This window comes from Balaenoptera acutorostrata, chromosome 8 (assembly GCF_949987535.1).
Source record: "Balaenoptera acutorostrata chromosome 8, mBalAcu1.1, whole genome shotgun sequence".
Classification (NCBI taxonomy): domain Eukaryota; kingdom Metazoa; phylum Chordata; class Mammalia; order Artiodactyla; family Balaenopteridae; genus Balaenoptera; species Balaenoptera acutorostrata.
Window position 1 is genome coordinate 96457289 of NC_080071.1, and position 13681 is coordinate 96470969.

The 13681-nt window shown below is 48.2% G+C and overlaps 1 protein-coding gene across 1 annotated transcript in view; it reads left to right on the forward strand.

Moving 5' to 3' along the window:
- The window catches only part of CFAP221 (cilia and flagella associated protein 221), an 86887-nt gene that overhangs the window by 56762 nt on the left and 16444 nt on the right, over nucleotides 1-13681 (forward strand). The window contains 6 exon segments of the mRNA XM_057551985.1: nucleotides 2196-2294; nucleotides 6469-6574; nucleotides 7713-7846; nucleotides 9500-9580; nucleotides 10351-10458; nucleotides 10545-10679. Of these exon segments, the coding sequence (XP_057407968.1) occupies nucleotides 2196-2294; nucleotides 6469-6574; nucleotides 7713-7846; nucleotides 9500-9580; nucleotides 10351-10458; nucleotides 10545-10679 (663 nt within the window).

Consider the following 13681-nt stretch of genomic DNA (forward strand, 5'->3'; position numbering starts at 1 on the left):
CCCCTGTCCGCAGGTCCTCGGGGTGGGTCCCTGGGTGGGTTCCTTGCCCCCTCCCCTCCCCTTGTAAGAAGACAGCAAGTCAGACGCCAGAGCTCTGGCCCCAGCTCCACCTCGGATTTGGGACCCGGGAAGAGCCCTCTGAGCCCTCGTGCCTCGTGCTCAAACGTGAAGTGGGGACAGCAGCCCCCCCCCCACCGGAGTTTCCGCTGTCATGTGATAGTTGCTGGTTAAAACCCCAATTTTTAATTTTTTTTACTTAAAAATTTTTTTTGAAGCATAGCTGATTTACAATGTGTTAATTTCTGCTGTACAGAAGTGATTCACTTATACATATATATACATTCTTTTTCATATTCTTTTCCATGATGGTTTATCACAGGATATTGAATCTAGTTCCCTGTGTTCTACAGCAGGACCTTGTTGTTTACCCCAATTTTTAATTTTAACAACGAAGAAATGCTTCCCAGTCTCCCCACCTCCGCCATTCTCAGCTTTCTCTTCTGGGTCTGCACGTCTGCACTGTTTTTACCTCTTTCTCCCCCCGCCCTGTCTCATCTGGCCCCACAGTCCTGCTAGGCGCCCTTCCACGAGGCCAGCCCCCGGTCCCCCTTCACGGCTCACCCTCAGCTCATCCCGCAGGTGAACCGTTTGTGTTCCGCCCCTCCGCCCTCTCCTCCGCGGCCCACTGCCCGGGCCAACGCAGGACGGACTCACTTCCGATGACTTTGTCTTCACGTTGCTCCCCTGTTCAGTGCCCTGCAGTGCCCAAGGCTCTGGCCGGCGTCACGGCACCCCCAGACACCCCTTCCTTCCCAGTCATTACTGATCCACACACACTTGTGCCCCCGGTGCGCGGGCTCCACGGGGGACCACGCGGTCTGGCCTCCTGCTTCTGCAGCATCCCAGCGCCCGACGCAGGGTTCTGATTTCTGTGTGACTTCATTCTTCCTCTCTAGACTGTACATTTCTTTCTTTCTTTTTTTTTCTTGATGTAATATTCACAGTTTTCTAAAAAGAAAACTCTTAACAAATGAAGGAAACAGAAGCTTTTGTAAACTCATAAATTGTTTTTTCAAAAAAATTGCAGTAAAAGTCATTCTAATTGGCGAAAAATTAGAAGTACTGTATATACAAACAAGTACAAACTCTTTTATTCACTATTGTGTTAGAGGTTCTGGATAGTACAGTATGATAAGAGAAAAATACAAGAAAAGTTAAGTATTGGAGAGAAAGAAATAAAAAGATCATTGATTTTATAAGATATAATTAACTATGATTGTAGAAAATCTAAAATCATCTATTGCCAGATTAATTAAACCTACTGAATTTGTAAGAGAATTTGGCAATTGCATATAAAATCATTATACAAGAATATCTACTGTATTTTCATATACAAGAAATAAAACGTTACCATATAATTTAATAGACATGTAATTTATAATAGCAAGCAAGTACCTAGAAGCAAATCTAACAATTACAAAACTTTACATTAAAACAATAACAAAGATCTAAATAAATTGAAAGATATTTATAGACGTTTGTTTCATAGAAGAGAATAAGCATTGTAAAGATGTTACCTTTTTCCAAATTGATCTACAGATTAAATGCAATCCCAATTAGTATCTCAATAGGCTTTGTCATGGAATTTTATAACTCTTTAAGTACATATATATGTATATATACACAACATGAACATGAATATTATGTATATATATGTATATATATGAAAGAGCAAAGGCTCAAGAATTTTTTTAACTTAAAATGAATAAACCGGGGGAGAGGACTTTCTCTGAAGGAGACAAAGCTTTATGACCAAGTTAGATCATTAAGGCAGTGTGGTATTATTGGCATACGGATAGACAAAAGATAAATGAAACCAAATAGAAAGACAGAAACAGATCCACATATATATCGAGTCTTGACATATGATAGATGTGGCATTGTAAGTCACTTGAAAAATGAGATTAGATTGTACGTTTCTTGAAACCCAAATCTTGTCTTCCACTTTTGGTCCCTAACCCAAGCAGTGTTCCCTATAATGCTATGTACACCAAAAGTGCTTAATAAGTGCTCATTAAGTGGAAGAACAAATAATAACTTGGTTTGGGATCCAACTCTGAAACATTTTTATTAAATGCTTTTATGCCAGGAGTTAAAATTTAAATCTAACATGCGCCTATATTTTGTGTTCACAGAAAACCAGGGAATTTCATCCTAATTTTGATCCGCTCATAAATAACACTTGGGTCAACAGGTTCTGGGCGCAGAGACGGTTTCAGCAAGCAGCACGCAAGGTAAGTCTCAGCATCAGGTTGAAAATTTAATTTCTTTAGTTATCAGCACAGGGAAATTGAACGGTGAGGGTTATTTTTATAGCAGCTTTATTGAGATGCAATTCACATGCCTTAAAATTCACTCCTGTAAAGTGTACAGTTCAGTCGTTTTTAGTAGAGTACGGCCATCACCACTATCTGATTTTAGGGCATTTTTATCACTGCTTAAAGAAGCCTGGTCCCCAGCAGCAGTCGCTCTCCACCCCCCACCCCCTTCCCTGTTCACTTTCTGCCTCTGTGAATTTGCCTATTCTGGACGTTTCGTATACACGGAATCCTACAATACATGGCCTTTTGTAACTGGCTTCTCTCACTTAACATGTTTTCAAGGTTCATCCACGGCGTAGCATGTTTCAGTACCTCATTCCTTTTTCAGGATGAATAGCATTCCATTGAACGGAGATACCACACTCTTTATCTAGTCATTGGTTGAAACATTTGGGCTGTTCTCAGCTTTTGGCTGTCATGGTGAGAATATCGGTGCTACAGACATTTATGTGCAAGTCTGTGGACGTGTTTTCAGCTCTCTGGGGCGCTCACATCCAGGAGTAACATTGCTGGGCCGTATGGAAGGGTGCTGGCTAATGATTTCTCGAGAGGACAGTGGGGCATGGTGAGAACATCGGTGCTACAGACATTTACGTGCAAGTCTGTGGACGTGTTTTCAGCTCTCTGGGGCGCTCACATCCAGGAGTAACATTGCTGGGCCGTATGGAAGGGTGCTGGCTAGTGATTTCTAGAGAGGCCAGTGGGGCATGGTGAGAACATCGGTGCTACAGACATTTACGTGCAAGTCTGTGGACGTGTTTTCAGCTCTCTGGGGCGCACACACCCAGGAGTAGCACTGCTGGGCCGTATGGAAGGGTGCTGGCTAGTGATTTCTAGAGGGGCCAGCGGGGAGCTCCTGTGCCCCTTAGCCTCGACGGCCCATAACGGGTGTGAGGCGGCCTGCTGGCCTGGCTCCGCCTCCCCTCCCCGGCTGCCCGCCCTCACCTTCTCCCAGCACACCAGCTCGTTCCCCGCCCCTCACTGCTCCCCTGAAATCCATCCCCTCTCCCTTCCCTCCGCCCACACATGTCCTCCGGGCCAGCTCAGCATACCCCTCCTCCAACAAGCAGTCCCGTAAGCATCAGCGCTTGGCCGTCTTGCGGTGCCTCTCGCGTCTATGCTGCCCGTCGACCTCTCGTCCCAGCCACTGGAGCGTGGCTGCCTGGGGGGCAGAAGCCCTCCCGCCCCCGCCCAGCACGGAGACCAGTGGTGGAGACACGGACTCTGCAGACAGGCTGCTTGCCCTTCAGTCTTTTTTCTTTTTTTAAAATAAATTCTTTCATTTTTATTTTAGATAATCATTTTACTCTTTTTTTCCACTAGTAAATGTGTTTGATTTATTGATGGATTGATGGGTTGATTTTTGGTCACGCCATGCAGCATGTGGGATCTAGTTCCCCAACCAGGGATCAAACCTGTGCCCCCTGCAGTGGGAGCGCAGAGTCCTGACCACTGGACCGCCAGGGAAGTCTCTTGCCCTTCATTCTGGGTGCTACTTCTCTTTTTATGGTTTTTAAAAGTTTTTATTCAAGTATAGCTGATTTACAATGTTGTGTGAATTTCTGGTGTACAGCAAAGTGATTCAGTTATACATATATATTCTTTTTTTATTCTTTTCCATATGGTTTATCACAGGGTATTGAATAGAGTTCCCTGTGCTCTGCAGTAGGACCTTGTTGTTTATCCGTCCTATATATAGTAGTTTGCGTCTGCTAAACCCAAACTCCCGATCCATCCCTCCCCCACACCCCCTCCCCCTTGGAAACCACAAGTCTGTTCTCTATGTCTATCAGTCTGTTTCTGTTTTGTAGATAGGTTCCTTTGTGTCATATTTTAGATTCCACATATAAGTGATACCATGTGGTATTTGTCTTTCTCTGTCTGACTTGCTTCACTTAGTATGAGAATCTCTAGGTCCATCCATGTTGCTGCAGATGGCATTATTTCATTCTCATTGATGGCTGAGTCATATTCCATCGTATGTATGGACCACATCTTCTTTTTTTTTTTTTTTTTAATAAATTTATTTATTTATTTATTTATTTTTAGCTGTGTTGGGTCTTCGTTTCTGTGAGAGGGCTTTGTCCAGTTGCGGCAAGCGGGGGCCACTCTGCATCGCGGTGCGCGGGCCTCTCACTATCACGGCCTCTCTTGTTGCGGAGCACGGGCTCCAGACGCGCAGGCTCAGTAGTTGTGGCTCACGGGCCTAGTCGTTCCATGGCATGTGGGATCTTCCCAGACCAGGGCTCAAACCCATGTCCCCTGCATTGGCAGGCAGATTCTCAACCACTGCGCCACCAGGGAAGCCCCAGGACCACATCTTCTTTATCCATTCCTCTGTTGGTGGACATTTAAGTTGTTTCCATATCTTGGCTATTGTGAATATTGCTGCTATGAACATAGGGGTGCATGTATCTTTTCAAATCAGAGTTTTGTCCAGATGTATGCCCAGGAGTGGGAATGCTGCATCATATCGCAGCTCTATTTGTAGTTCTTTGAGGAACCTCCATACTATTCTCCATAGTGGCTGCACCAATTTACATTCCCACCTTGGTGCTACTTCTCATGAGGTTTCCAATCTTGGACAAGTTCCATGACCTCTGTGCCTTCGTTTCCTCATCTGTCACCGAGGAGACCAGTAAGACCTATCTCAGGGCTGTCATGAAGGTCAGGTGAGCCAACACGTAGAAGACTCCAAGAGTTTACGTTACAGGTGATCTCTCAAGCAGTGCTTGCAGCCTAGGCTGACGCCTGTAAACCAGTGTCCCTGCTGGGGCTTTGTCTGGGTGGGCTGTGCGCGTGTGCAGGACAGAGGTGGCCACGCGACACTTGCTGCTCGTGGGACAGCCCCGGCCACTCTGGAGCCAGTCCTCCTGGGTCAGCAGCTGTGCGTCTGGCTCTGAGCGGAGGCTCCGTCTTTCCCGCACGCTCCCCAGCAGATGCTGCCAGTTAGATGTGCCAACACGGCCCCAGCCCGACGGCCCCTGCCACCCCCCGGCCCAGTCACGGCCCCGTCCTCTCTGCCTGGACCACCGCAGCCAGAAGAGGCCTCCCAGAGCTTGGACGTGATCGGACGTCGCCCCTGGCAAAACCTTCCAAAGGCCCCCGTTGCAATTGGAATAAAAGGCGCGATTTTTGTCATGGCGACAAGGCCGTACTGGGTTTCTGTCCGCCCTTTAAGCGTGTCTCCTCTGTTCCTGCATCAGGATCTTTGCACCTGCCGCTTCCTCTGCTCTGCACTCTTTCCAAGGCCAGCGTCTCCTCATTGTTCAAGTCTCAGATCAAACCTCACCTCCCAGAAAGGCCTTCCTCACGTCGCCCCTGCGGGAGTGGCCAGACCCCCTCCCGGCCCCTCAGTCATGCCCCCGTGTGTTTATTCTTCCTCATTTTCTTCACGGTGTTCAGCGTGTGCACTCACTTGTCTCCTGCCGTCCCACGCCGCACACACGCACGTAGAGGACGTCCGCTCTGTGCGGGCTGGACCCTTGTCCGCTCCCCACTGTGTCTGCGGTACCTGAACAGGACTGTGTACGGGGCGGCTGCCTCATCATATCGGAGGAGTGGCAGGTCCATGGGCAGATATGCGAAGGAGTGGGAACCGTGAAAGGAGCGGCCCAGCTCTGGGCGCAGGGAGTGCTCACCTCCAGCCGCGCCTGCTCTGGACACAGAGCGTGGGGTGTGCAGCCAGCGCCGCCCAGACCACTGCCCGACGTCTGTGGAATTGTCCGCTTAGTTTGTCCTTCAGCTCTGAAAATAACATGGCAGCAGTGTCACGACTCAGATGTACCGAGAAGAAAGACCGTAGAACTAGCCACTCTTTCCCCTCTGGAAATACGAGAAAACGGGGGCTCATAAACTGGGAGGGTCAAGGCCCGACGACAGCCGGGTCTCTGTTTGCGTTCAGGCGGGTCCGCACTGCCCAGACCTCGATGCCCGTGGCCTTGTCCAGGGCGCTGTGACCCTCCCTGGGAATCCCACGTAGATCGGTGGCCTCAGCCCCTGGCTGTGGTTGAGGAAATTGAGCTAAACTGGATGCCAAAGTGAGCACCGATGAACAGTGTGAAATCATTCTTCTTTCTAATTCCAGGTCATGATTCATCGCCGCTTGCTGAGCACGCTGAGTGCGATCCGTAACATGCATAGAGACGCCGTCGTGAAAAGGTCCACGCACGGAAGACAGTCCATGGCACAAGGTAGAGCCGGCTGCGAACAGCTGTACTTCCATCCGCATGTGCCCTGAGCAGCAGGAAGTTCGCTGGGTACAAACACGTGGTTTCATAAATCACATATACTGGATGTAAAAAAAACTGTATTGAAGTATAGTTGAGTTACAGTGTTGCGTTAATTTCTGCTGTACATCACAGTGATTCAGTCAGTTATACACATATATTCATATTCTTTTCCATGATCGTTTATCACAGGATATTGAATGTAGTTCCCTGTGCTATACAGTAGGGCCTTGTTGTTTAGCCATCCTATATATACTAGTTTGCATCTGCTAACCCCAAACTCCCAATCCTTTCCTCCCCCATCTCCCACCCCTTGGCAACCGCAAGTCTGTTCTCTGTGTCTGTGAGTCTGTTTCTGTTTTGTAGAGAAGTTCATTTGTGTCATATTTCAGATTCCACATATAAGTGATACCATATGATATTCGTCTTTCTTTTTCTGACTTACTTCACTTAGTATGAGGATCTCTAGGTCCATCCATGTTGCTACAAATTTCATTCTTTCATTCTTTTTTATGGCCGAGTAATATTCCATTGTATATATGTACCACATCTTCTTTATCCATTCTTCTGTCGATGGACATTTAGGTTGCTTCCATGTCTTGGCTATTGTGAATATTGCTGCTATGAACATAGGACATTTTATTACATTTTAATTATCCTTTTTCCTCCTATATTATTTTATCTCTGATGCTGACGTTTCTAATAAAGAAACTCTTAAAAAACATTGTAAAATTTACCTGTGAGTTACATATGGACACCTGTAAAATGTCTTTACATGCTTCTTTAATTTGATCTTTTTCTTTGCTGACAAGGGCAAAGAATATTCATCAGAGAGACTTTCACTACGAATTATAGTTTTTTGGAAGTAAAAACAAAATTTTTTAAAAATTGGAGAAGGGGTTGAGGTAAAGAACAAAAGAGAAACTAAAAACGAGACTACACACATACATACGTACGCACACACATTCTTTCTGAAATGGCGTGTGCCGAGGACCCAGTAACTGGTGTGTGGCAAACGCACACACGCACACAACCAAAGACGGTGGTTTCGCACAAATACCTTACGATTCTCCCAAAGCGCTGTTTTGTTTTTCACCCGCAGACAAGAATTCCTCCAGACACCTTCGGGCGCGGGTCAGTCAGGACGATTACCGCAGCTGCTTCTCTGTGTCACCGCAGCAAGTGCTGCCCTTCGCCTTCCCGGCCTCCAGCGCCCCCCAGGGCTCCAGCGAGCTGGTGGGTGTGCCGGGCTGCGGTGGCCCAGGCGCCATCAGGGTCGCAGGCAGGTGCCGAGGGGAGCCCCGCCCTGCGTCTGCCCCTGCGCTGCCTCCTGAGGGGCTCCCAAGGCAGACCTGCGTCCAGGTTATTGTGGTGAACGGGAAACCGAGTGGCCCCCGCTGCCCCCTGCCTGGCCCCCGGGACGCCCGTGCTCAGGCCCTGCCCAGCCTGGAGGCCGCCGAGCCCTGCCACACGGCCGGGGAATGGGGCCTGAGGGCCGCGGCAGACGGAGGGCCAAGAGGGCCTGGCCTGGCCCGGAGAGGCAGGCCCAGCCCAGCCGAGCCCTCCGGGTGCGTGGGATCTGCGGGGGCCGGGGACGGGCGGCCACAGCCTCTAACAGGCCAACCTCGGACCCACAGGTCCATCCCTCTCTCCCTCTCGGTGGCAAGAAGTGTGACAGTTGGCCAAATGATGCATCATCATAATGCAAGTCATGGCTAGACCACAAGTCAGGCAGTTTCTTAAGCGCTTCAGTTCTGTCAATTCATTTAACCTTCAACAAGTCTACATGGTAGGTTTATCCTCTTACAGCTGAGAAGGAGCCTGGGACACAAGGTCACAGAGCCAGTGATGAAATGTTGCCCGAGTTCCCCAAGTTCACGTAGTTAGCAATAAAAAGTGTGTTTTAATCGATAGTGAAAGGGCACAAGCAAAACAGTTTTTTGGTTTCAAAGAATGAACTTGCCATTCGCATCCTGTAAAATGTGTTAAGCCTTGCAGGTTAATCTACTCAAGAATTACAGGACTGACTTTAGAAATTCCATGTGTTTTCCGCATTAGAAAATCAAATGACTTAAAAGATGAGAGTATTTAGTTCCTAGGAAATGATAAATCTGAGATTTTCAAGCACTAAGAATTATCTGATACTCAATTATTACTGGGTGGAAAGAGTGATGGGGATGGAAAGAGGTTATCCCTGTGCTGTGGAGCCCGGCTTTTTTCTTTTTTTTTTTCTAATAATTCAAAGCTTATCATTTCACTTGGTACTTGAGTTAGAGCTGCAGGAACTTCTGTGCTGCTCAGGGTTGATGAAAAACACAATGCTCAGCATTCCTGTCCGTAGAGAATTCTGTAATTCATTCCGGAAATACTGTATTTCACCTATTCTAAGATCATGTTTTAAAATATACAGCACCTTTGAGATTGGGAAATGTCTTATAATTGGTGGCACGTTCGCACTGCATCGTATCAGTCTAACGACGGTGTCTCAGCTCGGTGAGACGTAGTATTTACTGAGGGCCTGTCACAGGTGGGGCGCTGTTGCAGGCTCTGGGTGATGCAGCAGATCCGCGTGCAGGACGTCTGTGAGGTGGTGCTTCGGGATTAGCATCCATGGAAGGGAAGCAGCCGCAGTGGGCAGAGGAGAAGTTAGGCTGCATCCCTTGACAGAGGCCTCAGCTGCCGTCCTGAGAATCACACCCTAAGAGACAAGGGGGGCGGGGGCCCACGCTGCCTCCAAGCCACTAGCGGGAAGCAGCAGCTGTGGTCACGGGAAGGGTCACTTAGAGGGAGGGGCTCTTCGTGTAACGTGCAAAATGTAGAGAAATAGAAGCATAGCTGCTCTCGCTCCGTGATGATCACGTGTCACTTTTTTGAATTTTCACATTTTAGGCTCCTGATGGCCTTGGACCTGTTCCAATTAAACCTTCAGAAATTCAAATCAAGCAGACCTATTCCTTCTTCAATCTGCAGGTTAGACCTGTCATGTGGTTTTGTTAATTGGGTTTCTTATGAAGTGAACAGAATATACTTGAATTTGAATTGCGCTATTTTTATTAGTTTTGTTCTATGACGGATTGTACCGCGTAGCCTACTGTGTGTATTTCTCTGCTGTTATTTTATGCGACGGGCGAGGTGTAGCAGATTCTCTTTTCCTAATGTGGCTTATGGAAACCAGGATCTTTATTCTGTGGATATACCATATAGTGTGCATATCTGAAGCTGTCTGAACTACATGTTAGAAACTTGAAGAAAAGACACAAGTAAACAAAAGTGGGTCAGCCTTTGTGTATGACCACTTCTGATTTTGAAAATATGCATTATTTCTTTTTTCTTTTCTTTCTTTTCTTTTTTTTAATTGAAGTATAGTCGAATCCCAATATCTTGTTAGTTTCAGGCATACAGCACAGTGATTCAGTTATACACACACACGTATGTATGTTCTTTTTCAGATCCTTTTCCCTTTTAGGTTATTACAAAATATTGAGTATAATTCCCCGTGCTGTCCAGTAGGTCCTTGTAAAATATGCATGTTTTAAACTGACAAACCAGTGTTCAGTGTATTGCAGAGTGAAGCCCTAAGACAGGGGCGAGGAACTGTGAACACCGCTGTGTGCTGGGACGCGGAACAGGGTCTGCGCTGACACAGCTGCTGGTTAAGCGCGGCGCTCGTTTTCCTTCTGCCCCCAGGCGACTGGGAAGTGCCTCCCGAGGGCTTCGAGCGCCTGCCTTCTCTCCCCCAGGTTCCTCAGCTGTACCAGATCAAGAGGTACCAGCTGGTCTCTGTGCAGATGTCCTCCACCAGCTACTGGCCTCAGAAGCTTGCCCGGGCCCTGAAGCCAGGAGCTGAGGTAACGGGTCCCCACCCTCGGGCACCGCCCCACCTTCCCGCTGCCCTGGCACGTGGACTAACGCACTGTCCTTGGTCCTGGCCCAGGATGAAGCCACCGCCGTCACAGCCCTGCCCAAGCAGGACTCGGCACCCCAGCTCCCCGGCGAGACCTCCGTCCTGAGCATAAGACTCCCTGAGGCCTTGGCCCGGGCTCCGGAGTACGACCCGCTTTATATCTTTGTAAGTGACATCAGCAGAAGTCATTGTTTCCTGTCCCTTCATCCAGCAGTTACTTCATAAGAAAACAGAAACAAATAGAAAACAATCTTATTTTTGGTTACCAAAGGGGAAAGGGGGGAGGGGTAAACTAGGGGTGTGGGATTAGCAGACACACACTACTGCACGTAAAAAAGATAAGCAGCAAGGACTGACTGTGTAGCACAGGGAAATGTACTCACGATCTTGTAATAACCTATAGGGGAAAAGAATCTGGAAAAAAATATATATATATATAACTGAATCACTTTGCTGTACACCTGAAACTGACACAATATTGTACGTCAACTATACTTCAGTTTTTTTTAAAAAAACATTGAGAAAAAGAAGACAGAAGCACTAATTGGGAATATTTTTCTCTCTTTGGAATTTCAAGGGTTAAACCACATCTCACCTTTGAAATTGCTGGCCAGCCTTTATCATTTGGAGAATATCAATGTTTTTGTCTTTTAACAACTCCAGCATTTATTTTTTTATAACAATAGCTTTATGATCTTTTCTAATTATCTATAATATGCACATGTGTATTTTTGTGTTTCTTTCTTTTAAGTATAGTTGCTGTGCAATATTATGTAAATTACAGGTGTACAGTACAGTGATTCACAATTTTTAAAGGTAGTATATATGTATATATATTTTAAGAAGAAAATACAACAGAAAAAAAGTAAAGTCACCCCAGCCCCGTCCCGCAGCGCTTAGTTGATTCTTTATCCCATCTTCGGGCACCGTGTCCCTGCCACACTGACGCCTGAGTCCCTGTCTTCTACCAAATTGAGTCCAGTCTCCCAACGATGTGGGGTCCAGCCGGTTCTTCCCCCTCCCCTGCGTGTGTCCTCCTGTCACCTGCCCTCGGGCATCCCCCTTCCCCCTTCTACTTCTAGGCACCCAAGCCCTAAGTGACTGAAGGCCAGACAGGAAATCTGAGGAGGTCCTATGTAAGAACGGAATGCCGGTGAAATGCCGCGGTAGTTGCCCTAGTTACAGTCTGTTTTGTAAGGACACGCGCACACACACGTACACACGCACACGCACAGGATGAGGAAGGTCCTCAGACACTATCTGAGAGAGTCTCCTCTGGGAGAATCTGCACGTGAGCCTCTGAATCTCTGACAGGGCAGAGATGCTGGTGGTCACGCCCAAGGGCAGAACTGGGACAGACGCCTGCCCGTCTCCTGGCTGGCTGCCTCGGGGCTCCTCCTCTGAGCTCTGCTGCTCTCCTCCAGGGAGCTGTGAGGCTGTGTTTTGGCCACTGTGGGGCGTGCTCTGGTAGTCTCATTGGGGGCGGGGGGGGCTGTCCCTCAGAGACATAGCGTCAGGGCTGGGATGGCCTCACGGGACATCTAACTCAGTGATTTTCAGACTTCACTTAGCACCAGCACCCTACCACCAGCTGAAATTTTACATAGAAGGGCAATATGTAAAAGAGGGTCCTGGTTGCTGGGCTGGCAGTGGGTAAGCGGCTTTCCTGAGGAGGGTATCCCTGCAAAACCCCGGGGTCCTCACAGTCTCCCCCAGACCCACCCTCTACCACCCCTCACCACTCTGCAAGTGAGAAAGCTGGTCTAGAGACCGGTTTTGCAGATGTAACATACATCAACATTTACCAAATTACATACTTTTCACATGGGCAGTTTATTGCATATCACTTATACATCAGTATGGCTATAAAAGAAAGAATTCGGAAAGCCTAAGAAAAGAAACAAAAATAAAAGGCAAGCAATGCTGGTCACAACGAGTAGAGCATTGCAGTGGAGCCTTGGGGTGACATCTGTGCGCTGTCTGCAGGAGATGGGGTAGAGGGCTCTGGGGAGGAGACCCTGGGGCAGGGTGGCCTGCACGCACCGACGGTGCAGCTGAGGCCATGGAAACGCTGGAGGGTTTTATAGAGGCGCGTTACTAAAGCAAAACGCAAGGCCCTTATAAACTCCAGGGGGGAGAGTCAACTCACAATCGATGTATGTTCCCAATAGGAAGCCAAACTGAAATCTGGCATGATTTTTAAGACTTGATGGAAAATTGAAAAATAGAATCCATCTGGCCTTGACACTAGAACTTCCCTCTGTCACTGACCCAGAGGTCGTGATAGTGAACCTTCACCAAAAAGCTATAATCCAGGCCTCCGCTTGGCCTGGCAGAGGGACATACTTGCACAGTTAAGACAAAATAAATGCTGTTTACTAGTTTCCAGCTTTCAGAGACAACTTACGAACGAAGCATACAGGTCTTGGCGTGGTTCCAGAATGCAGATGTTGACGATCTCAATAATACAGAAGTAAAACCGTGGAAGAGAGGAAGAAAGGAACGAGAAAGCATGGGCGTGGGAACGCCTTCATTTCACCTGAGGGGGAGTTGAAATACTCAGCCAAAGATGATGAAACAGGAAATAGGTGGAGCAGTGCATCATTGCAAGTCGCAGCAAAACTAGCAATAACCGTGTGATTTTCAAAGTCCGGAAGGAGCCTTTGTGTACATGAGCAAGAGCCTTACCTCACCTGGCAATGAGTCAGCAGATGCCGTGAGGCCGGGAGCCCAGAGACGGAAGAAGCGGCACGATGTTTAGGGTTAGTGACCATCCCAGGCACAAACCCAGACCCGAGCCTGGGGCAGGAGGCGCCCGCACGAGCCCCCTGGCTTTGCACCACGAATCCTTCCAGCCCGGGTGAGCCGCTCCCATGTGCACTCAGTGGCCTGAGGGAAATTAAAATTAAAGTAGTCACGGGCTGACCACTCAGACCTCCTGCTCTGGTAGCGATGGCCACCCTGGGGGAGGTGAGGTGTGACAACTATTAGAGACGGTGGCGTGGCCATTTCCAGAAAGATTTCATCCACTGCACTTGACCCAAGGCAGGTCCAGAGAGTTGCCCACACGGCGGGTGCCCCCCCACCCCCGTGCTGTGCACCTTTGCCCCCGTCCCCGGCCCCGTGAGACTGCCAGCCCCTCCCCCATCGGTGACTCCACCTCTTGG